The following is a 22,006-nucleotide window of genomic DNA, read 5'->3' as shown; positions in this document are numbered from 1 at the left end:
TATCAATTAAAGATAATGTTTCTCAGTTTCAGAATTCTCAGCACTCTGTATTACTCCCTCAATGCTTTTTCCTTTTTTTCCACTTTTGTTCAAATGGTGTCATTCTTGGCTTATTGTTTATACTCAGATCTGGTGGAAAGAAAATGACATCTGTTCTGGAAGACTTATATATCTTTGGGAAACTTATTATATTTCTCTCCCTAGGGAGCACCACAGTGCTTATTAGCTGAGATAAGGCTCTGAGACGTACTGCACGAAAAGAGCAGTTTACTTCTGTTAAAACTCAACATTTCTCAAAATTCTTTTGCCACAGAACCCTATTTTTGTGGAGCACATAGAAACTTCCCATGGCACATCTCATCACAGGTAGCTGGGCAAGAATAACATTAGTGTGTAAATGTATGAAACCAAGAAGAAAAAGATTATTTTAATCATTTGTCTCTTGTAGCCCTTTGGAAGGATTAGTGACTTTTTTATACCCCAAAAGGTCTATTGTAGGTGTTGCTAGCTGCCACAAGTGGACTTTCAAAATTTTATATGCAGCAAGTGTGGGGACAAAAAGGGCTTATATATGTATATAACATATATAATATATATTTATTATTAGTTCTTTACAATAGAAATATATATTCAGTATAATAAGAATATTCAATATATAAGTATATATGTTCCAACGTGTTTCACATTTATATGAGTCAATCTTGGCTTCTAAGCAGTTGCGCCTGTTGAGATGAAAAATAAGAAAAATGAAAAACTTCAAATATTTAGAAACAGTTTTATAATGAGATTCATTTTTATTATTTTACCAACGTATATAAATAATAGTCAAAATCCCTTTGCTATAATTAATTACTTGTTAGTATTTTAAGCACCATTAACATCTTCTCTTATAGCCTAAAGCTTGTTTTACTTTATCCTCCTAACTTACCAGGAAAAAAATGACCTGCTTGATTTCTTTATATCCTTTTAATATGTGTTATAAATAAAATATAACAGCAGTTTTGGCAAAATTAAAATATAAAAAGTACCAACCGAAAAACGTGACGCTTCCAACTTTTTCATATGATAGAGATTACTTTGAATGTTTTATTCATTATGATTCTAAAGTGAATTTTCATTATGTGAGATCTTAAAGTAAGAAGCTTGTGATGGTAGAGAAGTGCCTCTTGACTAGATAAACTGGTCTTCTAAGTAGGCACTGGCTTATTGCCAGTTGTAAAGGGAGCAATAATTCCTTTCTCTTTTCAGTTATTTGCAAGGATAAGATTAAAGCTTGGATCTGCTTCTTTATCCTCTGTTCTTTCACCTACTGTTACCACTGAGCTGTGGGAGCAGCAACTGTAACAATATCTGGTTCTAAGAAGAGAAGCGTCCTTGGTTTTCTAACATTGTATATAAATTCCCTCTCTAGGCACATGATAATCTTATTACTCACAAAATCAAGGATTCCTCATATAATAATGCATTATCTTCTGTGGGGAGGTAAAATGGTAAAACATACTTTGTAATCTATTGAAGTTTTTATACTTAATTCACAGCAACAATTTTAGTTCTAACTAACTAATAAAGAAAATAAATATTTTTTTTACTGATTTTACTTCCAAAGCATACTAAATTTCTCTTTTTCCCTTTATTCTTCCAAAGTACTTATGAAGTATGTAGGGGCAGGAATTATTCCTAGAAAAACTGATTAACAGAATTGGAAAATAATTTAGCCATGATCTAAAGGTAATTAGAATCCAGGACACTTAAATCCCAGTTTAGCCCTCTTCCTAATAAAGTACTGCATTCATATTTAGTAAAATACTGCATTCATATTAAAAATTTAGATTTATTCCTGCTTTGTCTCGGAATAAATGTGTTAGAAGTCAGAGTATGAACTGCCTGCAACCTGATTCCAAACAGCTGATTCATTTCAACATTGGATTTATTTATCATTATTATTTTCCCCATCAAATTGTCTTTAAAAGTATAAGTACCCTTTTGGATTCTACACGTTCAATTGTCTAGTCACTTATATGAGATCTAGGTTCCCTACTACATCATCAGCAAATACCTAGAATATTTTGTCTTTTAAAAGCTGTGGAAAAACCTGAATGCTAAGTTAGAGTGAATAGAATTGTTATGTTTACATCATGTTTATATGTTTACCTGATACATTTACATGTTGATTTGCATTTGAAGTCTTTTGTCTTATTTTGTGAATAATGTTTACTTAACCAAAAATAAATTGACAATATAGAAAAGAAAATAAATAAACATAACTCTTGCTCACAGGCAGAGTTGAAGCATTGAAAAAGTCAAATCCTAGTTCCCAGGCCCACAAATCATCACCCCATGTTGCACCATCTCAAAGTTTATACATTCTCTGATCATTTAAGTCAAATCCCCACTAAAACTGAGCTTTTGGTGGCGTAGTCTTTTGTGAAGTGGTATGTGTGGTGTGTGTGAATTCTTATTTGTCTGTGTTCTTTGTGGAATGAAATGCTTCAGAAGAGCACTTTGTACTTCTTTGTGATAAGGTTGATCTTTTGTCATTGTTTGGGATTTTCTCTGCTTTGTCATAGTGTTGAACCTACAGCACCCAGACGTTTATGGTCTGAGTAAACCTGCTTCTAAATGGCACTGCCGTGGTGGTTTTTTGTTTTTTTTTTTAAGATTCTTCTTTTAGAGTGGTAATAATAATAGTCACAAAAGGCACACAACCAACCCTTTCATTGAGCCCCACTTCCATCTGTTCTGTATGTCCATGGGGTTTTGCAGGACTGTTACTTTTGTCAGGCCATGGTCATTTGTGCTTAAGCTCTCATAACCCGACTCCTGATTCCAGGACACTGCTTCTCTCAGACCAACTGGCAAAATTCTATCATGCAGACATTTGCTAAAAAGCTGTGCTAAGAGATGAGATATATGTACTAATTGTTCCGCTTTGGTTAGGATGAAAGACTTCATAATCCGTTTAAAGCACTTTGAACAGTGCCCAGCACATGGTAAATACACAGTAAAGTTATTCAGGTGGATGTGGTGTAAAAAACATTGGACACTCGGTTATCTTGTCTTATTCGTTTTCAAGTCACCTAAGATCCCCAGGTACTTAACAAAACAGCCCACTTGGCATACATTTATCTATTAAATAGTTTCTGGACATACCTAACGGCTAGTTGGTATGCAATCTTTATTATAATCTTAGAAGGAAAATAGTGACCCAACAATTAGAAATATTTGAACGAGCTCATTCCTTAGTTTAGTACACCACGGTGTTGTGAGGCATTAGTGTACTGGTTAGGAATGTGAGCTGCAGACTCAGACCACCTGGGTTCAAATCACAGCTCTGCGACATTTGTTCTGTTACCTTGAGCGTGTTTCTTCACCTCTCTGTGCCTCAGTTCTTCAGTAAACCACTGACTTCCTAGGGTTATATTGTGAAGACTATATGAGGTAATGCGTGTAAAGCACTTTGAACAGTATCTGGCACATGGTAAATATACTTACTATAAAGTCAGTTGTTATTATTATTCAGGTGGTCATGGTGTGAAAAAAATGCAAACCTGACCACAGCGTTCAATAAATCCCTCAAATGAGTTGTGTCATTATGACTACTTTCATGATATTAATGGAAAATATAATTTTACAAGGGCCTCAACGTGGTCTCTAAATGTGTGGCAACAATCATCACATGCCAAGTTACATGAGCTAAACCTGTAGATACAATTACTCTGTAGCCCACTCATAAATGGTCAGAATTAGTTCACATCTGAAGGGTCATTTGACCTTGTATACTAGAGTCTGTAAAACATGAAACAAAACAAAACCAGTTAAATGCTCCAGTTATCTTTAGTAGAAAAATAACTGTGAAATATTGGCACACTGATGTTTTACATGGCCTAGTTTATTTCGCTGTATCACTTGATCAAATATTTTTCTAGAACGGAATTTGATTTACTTTGTATAAGAGACACATAAACTGGGCTCTTTTTTTTTTCAGAAAGACATGTTTTCTGAAGTTTTCTAATTTTATTCTGATTTTCAGGGAAGGCACAATGAAGCTAGGGATTTGTTTTATTTTTCCTATTTTTCCCCCTCACCAGAATAAGGATTCCACTAATTAAAAGGCAGTGACTAGACCTTAGAAACCTTGTTGTGCTTAATATAGAGGGTTTATGGTTTTAAGAAACACTGCATCCTTACAAGTGCACTGTTCGCCCACCAACTCTTCTAGCTGCTTAAACTGACTTGCGGAGAACAATTAATAGATTTTTAAAACTAATTAACTTTCACTGTCCTTTGCTTTACTTTGTTTTAGATTTGGAGATAGGCATTCTTTGGCAGGGGTCATATTTCAACTTCTTCTCTGTAAAGATATGAGACATTTATGGTTGAGGGATTGATTTATTTTAAAACGTAAAACTTCCATTTATCATTTTATCTTCTTTAAACAACCCCATTTCTAGTTACATTGTTTGTGGATGGCCTTGTTTAGTTCTTTAAATACCAGGAACAGTTTCATCATCATCAAATATTAACTGCTCACTGAAAGCAGAAGGTGAGTTTAACAAGGTTGTTATATTTACTAAGTAAGACTGAGAGAGGATCATTTTTAAACATATTTTTTAAAAAATAGTCTCGGTAGTTTCATCTAGAACATTGTCGGTTCTGTTCACATCTCTGAAATACATTTTGGATGAAACTTAATATATTTGGTAGATATTCAGGCCAGGCTAAATAGATCTTTATTTTTAAAAGAGAAAGAATTTATATCAATAAATTGCTTGCTTTTATGTCAGAACAAAAACAAACAGCAACTTGGCCTAATAAAGAATCACTTGGCTAAAAAAAAAACCCCACTTTATTTAAATACACAGTGCATTTGGAGTTTGGAGTTTTCTTTGGAGATTTGTCTGATACTCTAAAATGCCTACAGTTTTAATAACAAGTTAGCATAAAGGTTTCAGTAAGGCTTTTGGTGATAAAAATATATTTATCATTAACAAAACGTAGAGCTAGTCCATGCCTCAAAGCATTTTAATGCAGTCCATGTCACCAAGTAAACCTTTCTGCTTGGAAATTGCGTATTTGGTATTAGTTTGGTAGTTGGGTAGGATTGTGAGAAAAATGCTTAAAGTGGATACATTTGGCTCTGGCGTTTGAAACATGATTTCTGCTTAGGAATTTAGCAAGACCCGGTAAACAACCATTTGGTATCATGCTCTTAAATTTCTTTATCTGAAAGAAAACTTAATGTCTAGCAAAAAAAAAAAAAAAGGACTGATTTTTATCTCTGTGCCTCTACTTTCAAAAATGCAGAGGTAAATCAATAACTGTATCTGCCCTTTATATAACCTCTGGGTGGAGGGATACAGGGCTGGCTCTAGAGATAATTATTTAATTTATTCTTAGCAGCATACTGAGCCGTTGCAAAGGTAAATTGTTTACATCTGAACAATAATCAGTGCCTTTCTCACCTTTGACTCCCCTTAAGTTTGCAAGATATTTGTCTACATTTAATTCTTCTTTGAAACGTTCTTTTTACTTGGAGACAGGAAATTTAACTTTGCCAAGTGGAAACCGCAAGGTTTAAGTTTAGTACACAACTAAGACCCTTAGGAATTGGAGGGATTGCCAAATACATTCCTACTTCCCAAGTTTTCGTGCCGTTAAAACTCACTTGAGACCCTTAAGTCATGGAAAACCTAAGGTAACTGGCATGGTTTCAAGGGATAGAAGTCACAGTGTAGGAAAGCCAGTTAGACAGAGAAGGCTTGAAGTTGTGATTTCAGAAGTTACCTGACTGAAGCATTCAAACAAAAGAAGAAAGCCCCGGCAGCCATTTGGAAAGCTCTGGCAGAACTTACAACTTTGGCAAGGAGCGCTGGGAAGCTGCCTGTGGGATCTTTCTTTGTAGCCATCATAGGAAAAATCTACATCTTGTTAGCTGTGCGGAGATCGAGTATGGGCAGGAATGTTCAATGTCATTTCAACGGACGATCCAGTTCCTTGGAGTTCACTGTGTGCCATGGGGCTTGCTTTGAGCTTTAGTAGGAGGGAGTTGAATTAAGTCAGTATTTTCATAAGGATTCTCTAACGAGATATGTTAAAAGGTATCTTATGGAAAAAAAAAAAAAAGAGGCATGGTTTCTGCGATTGAACTGTGTTTCAGTTAACAAAAGTCAGCAGGTTTCTTTACTCTAGGACACGTGAGAGGGAACCTTTACTATGCTCCGGTGGGCTGTTAATCTCCAAGAGGGGAACAGAGTGTGCCATTCCTTACAAGCGTTTCACCAGGAAGCTCAGTTTCTGAGGCTCCTGTCTTGGGAATAGCGGTCTGTGGTACACAGACTGAAGGATCTCTAGGAGCCTTTCCAGCTTTACTATTTAATGTTTCTATGACATGTTGTCTATAACATATAAGCTTCCCCAGTGAAGTACAATTTCATTCTCTCTGACCTTACTAATTCTGACTCTTTGATAATTCCAACAAAGGAGACTGCAATCTTAATAAAAAATAAATTCAGGATTGTGTCTAGTAACTGATTCCTAAATGTTCACCATTGCCACTTTTGTGATATACCTGTTCTGTCATGTGGGGCTGTTATGCATTGCCATTTTTGCTGAATATATTATTTTGTTCATTAGAATTAACCATGCCCCTCTACTTCTCCCTCTCTTTTAATATGAGTAATCAAGGGTTGACTGAAAAAGACATCTATGCAAATAATGGCTATTCATGCCATTTTTTGCAGGTTTTGAATATGTATCTGCATCGATCTTATGTGTGCATGTAGAAACATAATACTTAAGCAGATGTTTTCCTGGGCTTTAATGGATGACTTTTGCTTGAATTTGAGTATGCCACCGACAGGACTGAAGAAATTAAAGTTAACCTGCCCTCCTCTCCCTCCCCCCACTAACAAAAACCTTAAAAACATAAAAGCCTCATCTTCCTGTAATAATTCATATGTTCAAAGAATGTATATAAATTTAGAGTCAGGAGTTCTGCATGGTGGTCACTCACCACGCCCTCCCCCGATCCCAGTTTAGAGGAGGAGCTCCGGCAGGCAGCCATCAAAGTCATTTGAATATTCTGTTGCGCCACACACGGTGGTTGGGAAAGCGGACGAGCCATGCGAAGCTTTTGGTGGGAGGAGCCAGGGAATAAAAAAATTGCTTTCTCCGACAGTCAACTTCCTTAAATTCCTTGCAGCTGGTCAGGTAAGTTGGCGCTGAGAGTGTCTTCTGCTTTGCTCCGGGCAACTGAAGGCCTAGTAGAGCCTGGGCTGATTCCGTAGAGGGGGCTGCTTCTGACCTTAAGGTAAAGGGAGGAAAATGGGTTTTTGAGGATTTGACTTTATTTAGCTCAACTCACAAGGGTGGAGAATAGATAGGGAGAGGGTTGCCAGATAATATTTTGTATGGGGCATACTTATCCTAAAAAATTAGTCCTTCAAAAAAAAAATTAGTCCTTGTTCATTTGAAATTCAAACTTGATTGGGAGTCCTGTGTTTTCATTTGATAAATCTGGCAACCCTAGATAGGATCCCAGGCAGAAGCCCTAGCTGGGAAGAAAGGGTGCAAGCAGCCGGCATCCTTTTTGTCCTGGTTCCAAATCGCTGTGCTTAGTGACTGGATGGGGTGCCCGGAAAAGGAAGCCACGGGAACCCTGAGAGCCAGAGGTTTGACTGCCTAAGGGCCAAGGGAGAGACCCCTTTATGTTGTTTCGTAACAAAGCCTATGTAGTAAGTAGCTTCTTGAAGTTGCATGATTTTGTGTATTTGATTTCTTGGAGTAACAAATTCAATGCCATTCTTTTTTTCTTTCCTCTTTTTCTGTATTTTAATGACATTTTACGTTGGCAGCCGTCAGCTACTTTGAAGACAGCTTCCGTGAATCCTTAGCATCGGAAACGCCTTCTGACTTTTGGTAACTCGGCACCAGTGTGCTTCAGTTGTCTTTGGGTTTTAATTTGATTCTGGTTGGCTGTTTTGTAAACAGAGATCATACATTCCTGAGGAGCATATTATTGAACAGATATCCAGTTAATATTTTTCTCAAGCAGTTGAAGGTATTTGATTAGACCAGAGGGGAGAAATTGGGGGGTGGGCAGGAAGCAGATCCGGGGTATTGGGGAGACAGGCTTGGTTTCACTATGACCAGCAACTATGATTTTTGGTGTTATTTGCTCTTTAAAAAAATGTCAAGCTAATGATTATTTGAAAATAAATGTTTAATGTGAATGCAGCTGAACATGGGTCTTAAAGCACAGCGGGAACATTTTTCTTGTAAGAAGTCAGCATATGCAATAGAGATGCACAAGAAAGCTCCACCCGATGTGATTATCCTGAAGCCTTGTATCCCACCTTTGTCTCAGTAGCTTCAGGGAATTTGACTTGCAGCTGGTTAGAGAAATGCAGGGTGGGGACGGAGCAGTTGGAGAAGGCAGTTTATTCTAAGCTGACCCTAGAAATGCAGTGCTCCCCTTGTGCAGGCTCAGGTGTTGATTAAATATGAATCTGCTGCAGGTTCCTTTATTCAGCTCTGTGGGCCCCTATATCCTGGGGGTTCTTGTGACCACAGACCCCTGGGAATTAGGCCAGGGTTTGTGTCTGTGCCTCATGGCTTCCTAACATTTCTGATTCAGTTATTACTGAATTACCAGGATTTTTCAGCCATGATGGTCACACACACCCCAGAGTATATATTCATAGAAAAAAAATTGTTACGAATTAGCTATTTTCTGGAGCTGAATCGAATAACGGTTCACTTGCAACGGAAAACCAGGAACAGCCTCAGTCATGTGTTGCCTCTTGTTCTCTTCTTGGAGGAAGAAGAAAGAACTTAGGAAAGGAAATGGCAAGAGAAGCAATTAGGCCTCTAAGGCCGACTTAGTGTGATGCCCTATAAAATTATTCTCACCAAGTTTATTCATTCATTCAGCAAACTTTTATGGAGTGGTCACTCTTCACCAGGCACAGAAACAGCCCTGGAGGTTCAAAGATGAGGAAGATATAGTCCTGCCTTTAGACAAACTCAAAGGGGAATGGGGAGATAGGCATGCAAACTATGTATCCATGTACACAGTGATAAGTGCTACGATAGAAGGGAGTACAAGATGCGGCTGGAGACACGAACGAGGGAGAGGGAAGTGGGGGTGGGGTGGGGAGAGGGGTTCAGGAAGATCGTTACAGAGAAAGAGTCATTTGAACTGAAAATCCATATTGGGTAGTGAGAGTCTGCAAACTTGGCTTCTGTCCTTACTGAGCTGCTTGTTAATTAGGACAAGCCACCTCATCAATTTGGCCTTCACTTTCTCTGTAAGATAAAGGTGCGCCGATGTTCCTTACAATCGGGTTCAGCCCTAAATGTTCCCATTCTGGTAATCAGGTTATCTTATTGGGCTGTTGCAGAGAACAATGGTGTGGTTGTTGAGCCTATTCCTCCCTTCATCTTTTGGAGGTCACCATTTGAAAGATTTCTTTTTCTTTTTTTTAAATTATTTATTTATTTATGGCTGTGTTGGGTCTTCGTTTCTGTGTGAGGGCTTTCTCTAGTTGCAGCAAGCGGGGGCCACTCTTCATCGCGGTGCGCGGGCCTCTCACTATCGCGGCCTCTCTTGTTGCGGAGCACAGATTCCAGATGCGAAGGCTCAGTAGTTGTGGCTCACGGGCCCAGTTGCTCTGCGGCATGTGGGATCTTCCCAGACCAGGGCTCGAACCCGTGTCCCTTGCATTGGCAGGCAGATTCTCAACCACTGCGCCACCAGGGAAGCCCTGAAAGATTTCTTGAGGCAGATAGGCGAGAAAATTCTTCTGCCCTCCTTCCAGCTTCTTACCTGTTGAGACTTGGTGTCTGGTTTGCACCGAAGTCATTGCCCTGTATATGTGTATGTGGGATGTCAAGAAAGCAGAGTTCATGAGTTTGGGATTAGCAGATGCAAACTATATGTAGGATGGATAAACAACGAGGTCCTACTGTACAGCACAGGGCACTATATTCAATATCCTGTGGTAAACCATAATGGAAAAGAGTATGAAAAAGAATGTATACATATGTATAACTGAGTCGCTTTGCTGTACAGCAGAAATTAACACGACAGTGTAAATCAACTATACTTCAATAAAATAAATTTTAAAAAAAGGAAAGCAGAGTTCAGCAGAGATGCAGTGCCGACTGCAGTGGGGGGAGTGCTTGGCTGGCTCGTTAATTTTGCCTTCAGTAAACTCAGGAAATGATTTAATAAAGACTTTTTAAAAAAGATTTTTTGTCTGCATCCCAAATTTAAATTAGAAGTTTTATGCAAGATTTTAAGGATGCTTTTTGTGCATGTATATCAATATTCATAGATGGTACAATACTGGAGGATATCCATTTTTATAAAGACAGAACTCTAAGAGGAAGAAAGTGGGAAATTTGCCGTTAGTATACTGATATCTGACTAATACTCAGTTTATGTTCGTGTTGCCTCACTTTTAGCCATTTCAGATTGTTCCTAGCCCTCAATAGGTCCGTGATGGTTGTAGGAACCAGGCAACCTACTACATGTCATTTGTAATTCTAAAATTACTGTTACTTCCTCTGAGAAGCCATGTCTATGCATATGTAAGTGTGTTTCAGTGGGGCAGTGTAATCAAGAGGATTTTTCATTTAACACATGATCATTAAAATGAAATAATTTTTTTCATAGAAATCAAATCATCTATTCATTGTCTTTATTTAACATTTAACTTTTAACTCTTGATAGTCTAGCAGAGCAGTGAGATGTCTTAGAAAAGGTAATCCAGTTACCACTGTATTTGAGAGCTTTTTCCCCCCCATAATTCCTAATGTATTTGAAGAAGCAAGTCATTCTGCAAACAGCTGTTCCTGTTAATATACTGGTGACTGACAAAGGGTAATTTTCAGCTTCCTGGGGTCCTTTTCTTATTCTGATGGATGGTAGAGCTTTCTCTCATGGACATAAAAAAGTACACTTCACAGGGGTTTTCTACCACCAAGTGCCTGGGAAGTCTTGTCTCTGACAGACTCTCACTCTCATAACTCCCAAGACTTAGATGGGATTTGAATCTCTACAATGCTACTTTTCTCTTTCAGTCAAGTACCCTTTGTACTCATTTGTGAAAAGCCTGAAGGTAGGAAAAAGGAAATAGATTGAATTTTGGAGGTTTTATGAATGCTCTGCAACTTTTTCCTTTGTCTGTCATCAACTTTTTGATGCCGACATATTTCAGAAATTTCATTGGTCATTTATTCCCCTGCTGCTTTTTGGGTGCTTTTTCAAAGAGAGTAGATGGGAAAGGGGAGAGGGAAGATTCACAGATATAGTAGTGCTTATTTCAGCAGAGAATCACTTTCCCATTGAATCACTTTGCTATTTTCTTGACTCCGTATGGCAGTGAAAAACCCAACGAGAATGATGTGTTTTTTAAGGCCAAAGGAAATGGAAAAGGAGTGAAATTGAGGCGAGCTTAAATGAGCTTGCACTCTAATCTCTTCAATGCTTTAGTTTTGTGTGTCTGTGGAGGGGAGGGAGAGAGGTTTACACGTCTTGACCAGCCTTAGCTGCTGTTTTTAGGATAGAGCCAGCTCTACCAGTGGATGGCAGTTTTCACAGGTACGACATTTAGAGTCGTTTATGACATGGTCTCCTACTTTGCACTGAGCACATGGCACCTCTGAACCTGTGGGTCTAGAAGGAGGGCTTGGACACCATTGACTTGGCTTGGGAAACACAATGGGTGATTTTTTTCAGCCCAGGATGGTGTCTGGGCTGTTATAGACCTGATGTGATAGGGAGTCTTGTGGCCCATTCAGGGTGCTTAGCTGGCCTCAGGAAAACATTGGAACCTTTCTACTCCATAGTCGCTGGTTTTCCAAAGGACAAAAACAATAAGTGATTACATACTGTGCTGGGCAGATCCCTCCTCAACCTCCACCCCATCCCATTCCTACATGCTTACCAAAGCCTTAATCCCCTACAAGGACTGAAAGCAAATGTTAGCAAACGTCAAGAACAAAGTTTGCCACCCTCTCCCCAACTCCAATTAAAGTATTTTGGCCTATAATTAAGTTTGGGCCTCTTGAAGAATGAATACAGGGGAGATTTGTTATCACCAAGTGTTGTGCATATAAATATATTATCCTGAGTCCTAAAGTCGTTTTGAAAAAACTTGAGGGGCTTGGCTTTCTTTTGAAATATTGTGTTCCACAGATAACATTGATGTTAAGTTATTTGTTCTCATCTATTGTTTGGATAGAAAATGCAGGGTTTTTTTCTTTTCTTTATAAGCTTTCTTTAACATAAGAAGCAGTCTCTGGTAAGGTAGTGTTGCTGTGCATTTGCATTGTTATAGAATTAAATTATGGATTCTGTCATTCAAAAGAGAATGCTTTATAAATCAAGTAAACTCTCATAACTAAGACGAATAAGTTTTTTAAAATCTTATGCTGCCTCATATTCCATACTTTAGTTTTATAGCCTAACTTGATGTAATTTTTAAAGTGTAATTTTTTTTCTATTTGTGTACCATTTTTGATTTGTAAAAATGTCATTAGTTTCCCAAGAAAAAGCTTAAGAAAAGTTATTATATATAAAGGACAGTAACATAACAGTACAAAGGCAGGCAGCAATTCTTTATCTGTAGATTGGCAGGAAATGTGCCAAATACACCACGTTCTCTCACTCCCTTCCATTCTCCTCTCCTCTCTGATTACATTCAGCGTAAATGACGTTAAAACTCTAAACTGTAACAAATGGCAAAAATCCTAAGATATTCCTTTTCCTTTTTTTTTTTTTAAACTGATCTATTGTTTGGAATTCCTGAATGTAAGAGAGAGTCCTCATCTAATTTGGGGGGCGCAGGGAGTGGGTTACAAATTGTGTTCTGTTTAAATGTTTATGGTTGTGTTTGCCACTTGTCTGGGAAAGCTATCAAGGTGGGTTTGCGATCCTAAGGCAATCCTGCTCAGCAGGTGCCTGGTTTCTCTTTTCAGGGCTGCTATGCAACTGTCCCAAAGCCTGGGAATTGGAGCAATGGTCCTAAATGCTAGTAGGCAGCAAGAGGAAAGATAGTCTAAGGAGAAGGAAGGTCAGGAGTAAGTTGTTTAGACCTGGTTAGGGGGCAGGATTTCCAAATGCAGCTGCAGTTAGTGATAAAAAGACCTGAAATTCAGAAGAGGGGTCAGAGGTAGAGATAGAGATTTAAGATCTGAGCAATTGCAGTGAGAGATGAAATTTTACCAGCACTTCATTTCTCCAGGGGAACGAGATTAAGGAGGAGAGCAGAGGATTTAGGACTGTACCTTGGGGAAATCTTTAATGTTAGGGTGTGGGAGGAAAAGAGAAACCCCAGAAGTATAAACTACCATGCTTGGCTCTGGAAGCCGCCAAGTGTCACTACTTCCCCTGAGCTGTTAATTCTGAGCCAGATAATCCCAGTTATCCTGGGTGGAGGGTGGAGAATCTGGGAACTAAAATCCTTGTGACTATCTTTGCTTTGATGCAGGTTGTAGTAGGTGTAAAAAGAAGCTTATGTTTTCTCTTAGGGGGGACATTACTGGGGGGAACCCTCCATTACCGCAATTTTTAGCGCATATAAGGATTTCCTTATAGTCCTTATACGTGCTAAAATTATGTAGCTGTTTCCTAGGCTACTTAATGAGTTCAGGAAGACTGGGTTCATACCACCCTCAACTCTTACTACCAGTAAATTCTTCCTTTTCCAGGATTTCCAGAGAAATATAAAGGCACATTGAAACTAAGGTATTATTTGATTTTATAAATAATTTGATGAAAAATTTGATCAAATTGGAGAAACAACAGGACAAGCCTGACGGAAAACAATAGTGACTTCCTTGATTTCTCAAGCTATGTTTTAAGTTATACTCAGCTTCCTGCCAGGGGAGGTAAAATAAAAGAGCCACCTCATCCCACTGATGTGATATTTAAAAGAGCAGTTGCAGTGCATCTGGCTTTGCTTTATAAGTAACTCTCTAAAATTTTGAAGGACACACCTTGATTCTCAGTGAAATTATAGGAATGCTTTGATAACAAGATAACTAAATATGGAGAAGTGATTATATAATCCGTTAAGGCATCATAAATAGGGAAAATTCGTAGCATGTGTTGAAAACACTTGATGAACTAACTGACTTTCTCCTGGGAATTCGGGTGGCCTAGCAACTTGCGCTCTTGGGTTCAAAAAAAAGTTGCCTTTTTTTCCCACCCCTCCCTCCAGTAAGCTCACGCGCTATAAAGAATCTTAGCAACTGTGGGAAAAAGAATGGCTTGCAGTTGTGCTTATCTTAAAAGGATTATGGCGGACCTAGTAATCCAAATGAGAGAATCATTAGCTGCTTTGCCCAGTGCTCAAGAGTTAAACAAACACAACAGGTCACATTTGAGAATGTGATAAATACCTGTTCAGTGACATCCTTTGCTACCACATAGTAAACACCATAATTATCAACCATATCAGCATTTAGGTAATACCAAACGCATGTTTGGTTCCACAGGACTGACATATGATCCTTTCTGGAAGTGCTTAAACCATCCATAAAACATTCGAATACCGGACACTCCCAAGTACGCTTTGGTCTCAATTATCCAAGTGATCCAGGGCCAGTGCCTCTGGAATCTACAGAACAGCATAGCCCCAAGGTAGAGATTTATTCTTTGATTAACAAAATATCAGTGGATTTCAGGATGTTTCTCACATTGTATGGATTCAGGAAAAAGAACTTTAGAGCCAAAATTGTCCAGAATAATGGATCTAAAAGTTTTAAGGTACATTTATGTGTATATATGTAACATTTTCCCTCAGTTTTCCTGATTGTATATGTAGATCCACACCCTAAATCATATTTAACATGCATGATGTCTCATGTTGGGGAATTTTTATATAAATCTGTCATGTTATGATGATACACTATTCCTAATGTTTTATATTTTAAACATAAGTTGATGCGTATCAAAGTAGAGTAAAGTGGCTAAAAGAATAAGTTCTGGAATCAGACTAACTGGGTTTTAGCTCTGGTTTTGTCACATGTTAGCTGTGCAAGCTTCTCTCAGTCTCAGTTTCCTCACCTGGAAGATGAAGATTATGAGAGTATCAATCAGTCTTAGGGGCCTTGTATGAAGACTGAATGCATTCATTCAAGTAAAGCACTTATGACAGTACATCACATATGCTAAGAGATTAATAAACTTTTCTTATTTTCTTAGCCACACCAGATTTTTAGAAATATTAATGTAAATTCATCTAATCCTTCATTTTCAGGGTCGGTGTGCTAGAGAGAACTGCAAGTACCTTCACCCTCCTCCGCATTTAAAAACGCAGCTGGAAATTAATGGACGGAACAATCTGATTCAACAAAAGACTGCTGCAGCCATGTTCGCCCAGCAGATGCAGCTTATGCTCCAAAATGCCCAAATGCCATCACATGTAAGTCACAGTGCTGCTTTTTCAAAATTGCATATGTATGTCTTTTATTTTTTAAGGCTATATGTCTACATTGGAATAACCTTGCAAGGCCTTTGGGAAGTTAGTCACCAAAGGATTGAGGATGCAAGCTGATAGGTTAATTGACACTACAAAGCTGCTGTGCACGTGAAGGGAGCAGTCAGGTGCGTTGGATTTAAAACCTGGGTTGCAGGAACCATGAATGTAGTTTATAGAAGAATATTAATAAAGGAGCAGGGACATTTTAAGAGGAGGAAGAGGTTTGATTATTATTACATATAACCCTTTTAATTTTAGGATATTAATTCAAACAAATTTCCTTGCTCTTTGATGGTAGTTTTGTTGTTACTTTTTAATAGACTTTTTATTTTAAAATAATTTTAGATTTAAAGAAAAGTTGCAAAGGTAGTACAGAGAGTTCCCATATTACCCCTCACCTGGTTTCTCCCACTGTTAATATCTTATATATCCTGGTATATTTGTCAAAACTAAGGAACTGACATTTACACATTACTATTAACTAAACTCCAGACTTTATTCAGACTTCACCAGATTTTCCATTAGTGTACCCTTTCTGTTCCAGTGTCCAATCCAGGATACCACAGTGCATTTATTTGAATCCTGTCTCCCCTCTCTCCTCTGGTCTGTGACCATTTCTCAGTCTTTCCCTGTTTCCCATGACCTTGACAGTCTTGAGGAATACTGGCCAGGTAGTTGATGGGGGTTTTAACTTAATCTAACCACAGTTTCCCTTTGCTGAAATTAATAATATTTTGGCGTAATTCTAGACCAATGTCTAGTATTTGTGTGGATCAGTGAGTTTAAATGGATCACCTAAAAAGTAATTTTGTCCTACGGAGAATTCATCTTGTCCTGATACCTTAAAATAAAAAGTTGTAGTTTGGTCTTAGAGTTTTAAGGGGGAATTGAAAACTGTCTCTGTCTACTGAGTTCTTCCAGGTCTCAAATTTAGTTCCATGGTGTCTCATTCTAATTCCAGTTGGCCTACTTCCTTTTAACCATTATCCGGATACTAATTTGAAAGGCTTATGTTTTCTTTTTTGTAACCCACTTCATTGGTGACTATATAATGAACACACTGAAAACTGAAAGATGTATATAGTATTTAGATGCAACAAAAATGTGGGAATAGGTCAATCTGCTCTCAGCAAAGTGTATCTCATTAGAAAGTTGTTTCTCAGAATTCAAGGACATCTGTATAGATAGGGCACCCCTTAATTGGTACATCTTTATAGATAATGCAAAAAACAGGTGCTTGGGGCATTGACAAGTCACTAAAATTTTGTACCATGATACTCTTTCCAGAATGTCTAGAAAATTTTAAGTAAAATAAATAGATTTCATGTTTTACGCTATTCATTTGCCAAAAACATTTGCCTTGGAGTTCAGTGCTGATTAATTACATTGATAAATTCGTTCCCAGAAGGTCACCAGTGGGCTCCCTGGAGTTCCTCTTTGATCTTTAGTAATACTTTACATGGTTGAACTCCTTCAAACTCTGTCCTTAGCTTTCAAACACTGAAGTATTTCAGTTTGTCCTTACTCCTGAAGGGATAAGGAAGAGAAAGTGTTCTAGATACTGAGAATAGTATGAACAAAGCCACAGAGAAATGAATATGCTTGGTGAGTCCAGAAAATGTGAGTAGATGGGGAATAAAGCAAGGGAGCCTTTTACCCACCATTACTACTCTTGGCCTCTTGTGGGATGTCCCAATTTCAGACTGAGCAAAGAATAGGAGCCAGATTTTATCACACACCTGAGCCCAGCATTTCGTATACAGCTGGAGCATATATTTTTTCATAGGTCAAGGGACATCAGTCAACTACCCTATTTCAGGGAATCAGAGAGCAAGGGCCTGGGGTAAAATAGGGGTAAAGACAGAAGGCAGACTATTCATCTTCCCTTCAGCCTCCAGTCAAGTATCTCCATGCCAAGTCTCAACCCTTCATGCATTATTGATTAGGGAGTGGCTTTTTAGAGTCCAATGAGAGAGCCATTGAGTTTTTCAGCCTCTTGTGCTTTCTAATTTGATCCTCCATGCTTTCTATAATAGAATACATTTCCCTTTTTTCTTCAGTGAGGGTAATTTCAGGCTGCAGAATATGACTGATATGACTCACAGGAGTACAATTTATTTTATAGCATATCACAAGACCCAAGACATTGCTTAGAAGACCCCAGGGAACAATTGGAAATTGCTTTTCTACCTTGTAGATTATTTAACAATAGCTATTGTGATGTGATAAACTGATAAAAGATTGATTTCTGTAGTTACTATGTGTACAAAAAGCTGACCTCGAGATGTTTGATATGATCTTCTTTTGTGGTCTAGAGAGCTGCCTTGTGGGCGTGTTGTAATTGAGCTAGTGTGAGCAATTTTAAGTGACATTTACCAGTCTGACTTGAAAGAACTGTTCTTTATTATGGATCTTGATTTTACTATGGAAGTAACGTATAATTTTACTTCATTTCCTTGGTACCTACTCTCCCCAAACAACTCTCTATCCCTTCTAACCGCACCCACCTCCCGCCCTGATCATCTGATTCTTTTCTCTAAAATATTCAAGCTTTTGTTTACATTTCCAGTCCTGCTGTTTGTCTGGCTGCATATCAAGACCCATTTGGTATCACTGCCTTGAACCTCAGGTCTGCCCACAAAGCACACTTTGATCTGTTCCTAGGATACCAGAAGAGCACATCTGCTTTTGGAAAATTGAGTATGGTTCGCTTATTATAAGCCCCCAGATAAAGGGAATGTCAACCCAAATGTAGCTAGAGAACAGATTCTGTTCAATGTGACTGAACAATGAATAAAAGCCACACCTAGTCAATTTGGGTGGAATGCTTGCTGTAGCAGGCAAGTTTGTTCACTGTATCTAACAGGTCTGAATTGACATTTGCACGTATAAAATTCCACCTCAGAAAGCTCTTGGTAGCTTTATTGAGGAAGTTTAGCAAGTGAGGCAAAGGGTGTGACTCCCTAGTATTTTTCAGTGCAGTTTAAGAGAGATAGTTGCTGATGTTCACAGCAAAAAAATTGTACGATTAAGAACTCCCCTTGGCATAATTAAGAGGCAAACACGAGCACTGGAGAAGAATTTTAGGGCAAGCAGACACATTGGATTCCAACTCTCAAGCAAAGCTAATGTTTCAAAATTTCAGGTCTTTTCACAACTTGGAATCTTCATTACAGAAAGAAATTTCCAAGGAAGGATTCTCACTGCTGGATGTAATATATGCACGTAAAAGGTGGATATGATGTTATAAGGCTATTAAAAATATTTTTGGCTCAGACATTTTGTGTAATCTAGACCTGTCTATATCTAGTAAATTCCTTTTGCTTTTCTGTTTGAATGTGGTGATTCACATGGAAGCAGTTCTTTACACGCAGGTAAACTTGACCCAGTCGGGTGTCTTCACCTGATGATTCATACAGAGATTACTGGATCAGCCGTCACGGTGTGCCAGGTCCTCTGGTCTGCTGTATGCTTTTCATGACTTGCATTCCTGTGGCCAAGTCATGGTGTTCCAAACCACAGAGGCTATAAACACGGGACTTCAGTCTTTTTTTTATCACAGATAGAATCATCTGATGTCTGCCTGGACCCTCCCCACCTTTTTGCATCATTTTTACAATTCTATTTACCAAATATATTTCTCAGAAACAAGCTTATATGTCTGTCTGACATTAATATAGTAAGGAATGAAGGTGATGTAACACTTTAGGACCAAATGGGGAAAAATAGGAAGTTGCAGTAGATAAGAGGAAGGGAGATATACTAATTAGTGAATAATTTCAGTATTTTTAGGCTCCCGTGTTTTGAATGTTTTTCTTCTTTAATTAAATAGTACCTCTAAGATATTATGTTACTCTATGCAACTTTGGACCAGGAAAGATTTAAGTGAATAGAAGTAAAATTGCAAAATATTTATTTACTTTTTAATTTTTGAAAATGTTAAATGATTTTGTAGTTAAAGATGAAAGGATAATATCCTTCCCTCACCAAGATACATTCTACATTTTGCATATTCATCCAGAGTTATAGTTTTTCTAGCTCACATAAACTAGTTTGACTGAAGTATATATGCTACCTCCCTGTTGTCAGGGCTCTTCTATTAAAAAATTATCATTAAAAAGGTGAGCAAGACATTTTGTAGATTTAGTGGAAAAGGAAATTCTGTCCATTTTCCAGATTAGCAGTCTCATGGTCAGTACAGAAATTACAGTGAATTTTAATGAAGATTCTTCAGTGAGTTTCTCAGTTTACCTACTCATGAAACGATGAATGACGACCTTTACGTCTTTCATCTCGATGTGGTGACATTCAGTGTTTTGTAAAGTGATTTTTGCAAAATGTTCAAGTCAGTGGACGACGGGCATTATGTAATTATAAGATTAATATGCCCTTAATATAATTATGACTGTCATTATCATGTGAAATTCCACATTGACTGAGGTTGAGCAGATCATATCACAGGAGTGTTTGGAGTGATAACCATGCTACAAGCCCAAAACTTTATCAAGATTTTACTAAGTTTTCTAAAAAATTAGAAAAGATTTTACTTTTAGATATAGCAACTGAGACCTAATTTTATGTATTTGTTCCACAAATTGTTCCCAGGTGTAGGCTTACCTTGAGGTTAGTGAAGGCTCAGGGCCCCTCATTTGCGTGGTGACGTGCCAGGGCCCTGGGAGGAGGCGTAGCAATGTGTTTACAACGTGTTGGTAAAATTTGCCAAAGATATTTGTGTATCCTTTGTTCTGAAGGCCTAAACTTGGGGCCCCACAGATCCTGGATTCACTCCTGATTGCAATTACTTGTCCAAAGTAGAGTAGTTATTCAGGTCCTTTCCCGAGGCTGTGCCTGTCACACCGCTTAAAGCTCCTTTTAGAGTAAAGCAAAATAAATCACACCAGCTGGAGGTTTGCTGCCTTGCCCCAACTCGGCTTAATATACAATGTGCAATCTGTTTTTTTAAAAAGTGAAATGAAAATGCTACACTTTTGCTGTCAAACAGAGGGCGTTTGTACACGATATCTTTACGGTGCGCAGTTTCTTCGATAGGAACGAATCTCAACACTCTCCCTTTATCCTCCCTCATATATTCCCAGGAGATAAATTAAAATGTAATCTCCTCTCAGCCCATTTTGTGTCCTCCTCTGGATCTGGTTAGCTCAGTTGGTGAGGGGCTGGTGCTAATGAGACCACGTGGGCCCGTTAGCTTTCCTGCTCAGGGTCACAGTCTAAGCTCCAGCAGCTACCTCAGCATGGCTTGCCGTTCATCACCAGTGAGGTGAAGGCAGGAAGTTGGGAGGATCTGTGAAAATCGTTTTCCCTGACGGAGGATAAAAAATCACAACAGCGGCGAGAAACAAAGCCAATGCTTGGCAATCTCACCTAGAGAGGATGATATTTTTTTTTCTTATCACCATCTTCTTGCTCAGATCAGTAGAGTTCAGTGGTTTGTCACTGCGAGGGCCATCAGGAGACCTAGTGTGAAAAAATGTGGTTGCCCTCCCCACCTGATAATAATCTTTCCCCCAAATCATCCTAATCTGCCATAATAATCTTTATAGATGTACTAAATATTATTTGAAAACCTTCTTCGCCTAGTCTCCTCTCTTAAACCATTCTGTGGATATCAGAAACATTAGCAATTGTCCCCTGGAACCACACATTTTATAATAAGAAGTTGCATATTTCAGTCTGTAGTATCACTAAACCGGTTTTTTTTCCCCAGAACTCTTCATTGGATACCTTTTGATACTGATGATTTAGCCACTCCAATTAAAAACTGCCATGCATACATCTGTGTGGGTGTGTGTATGTGCATGTGCACATGCATGTGTATGTGTTATACAGTAGCCTGTGCTTCTCATACTGTTTAGCATTTCAAAAGACCGTTTGGGAGTGGCCTTCGGCTTAAAGTTTTCCCCAGTAGAGACCAAAACTGATGGATTTTTCAATCTCTCTGCCACTACTTTCGATCCCTGAGTGTTTCTTTTGTTTTGTGATTTTTGATTTGGATTTTTCTAACTGGTAAACCTAAAAGTAATCAATGGCTTAGGAATCCCTTTTGACTCAATTCACTAAATATTTCTTGAGCATCTACTCTGGGCCAGGCATTTATAAGAGTAAGAGATGGTTTAGAAGGTGAATTAGAAACAGTCTCTACCCTCTAGGAATATATGATCTAACAGTAGTGAAATGGTGGATTAATGTTTTTGTGATCCCCTTCGTTTCTGCTTTGTACCTGATCCTACGTATTTTTATAGCTTTGGGCTTTCTTTTTTCCTCCGTAGAGTTATTTTTATATTAGCCATGCAAGGTTTTGTTTCAGTTTGTGTTGTTGTTTTGGTGGCGGTGGTGGTGGTGCTTTGTTGAACCTCTGATAATTATAACCCTTTGCATCCATTTATCCTGGGTTTGCACTGAGATGTCTCTAGTCTCCAGGCTTCCTGTGGGTTCTTTGCTTTTCTCAGCTCTTGCCATTTCCCCCTCCCCCCAAACCCTTCCTTTTTTCATACCCG

General features: G+C 38.4%; 1 protein-coding gene across 17 annotated transcripts in view; it reads left to right on the top strand.

Annotated features, from left to right (window-relative positions):
* The window catches only part of MBNL3 (muscleblind like splicing regulator 3), a 111,772-nt gene that overhangs the window by 69,406 nt on the left and 20,360 nt on the right, over nucleotides 1-22,006 (top strand). For 9 of the 17 annotated variants that reach the window (XM_082445401.1, XM_082445402.1, XM_082445389.1 and 6 more), the window contains one exon: nucleotides 15,270-15,434. In XM_082445401.1, coding sequence (XP_082301527.1) covers nucleotides 15,270-15,434 — 165 coding nt within the window. The other 8 variants (XM_082445393.1, XM_082445391.1, XM_082445390.1 and 5 more) reach the window with 8 other exon arrangements.

This window comes from Balaenoptera physalus, assembly GCF_965194825.1.
Source record: "Balaenoptera physalus genome assembly, chromosome: X".
In the NCBI taxonomy this organism is placed as follows: domain Eukaryota; kingdom Metazoa; phylum Chordata; class Mammalia; order Artiodactyla; family Balaenopteridae; genus Balaenoptera; species Balaenoptera physalus.
Note: the sequence above shows the minus strand (reverse complement) of the source record. Positions and strands in the feature narration are given on the sequence as shown.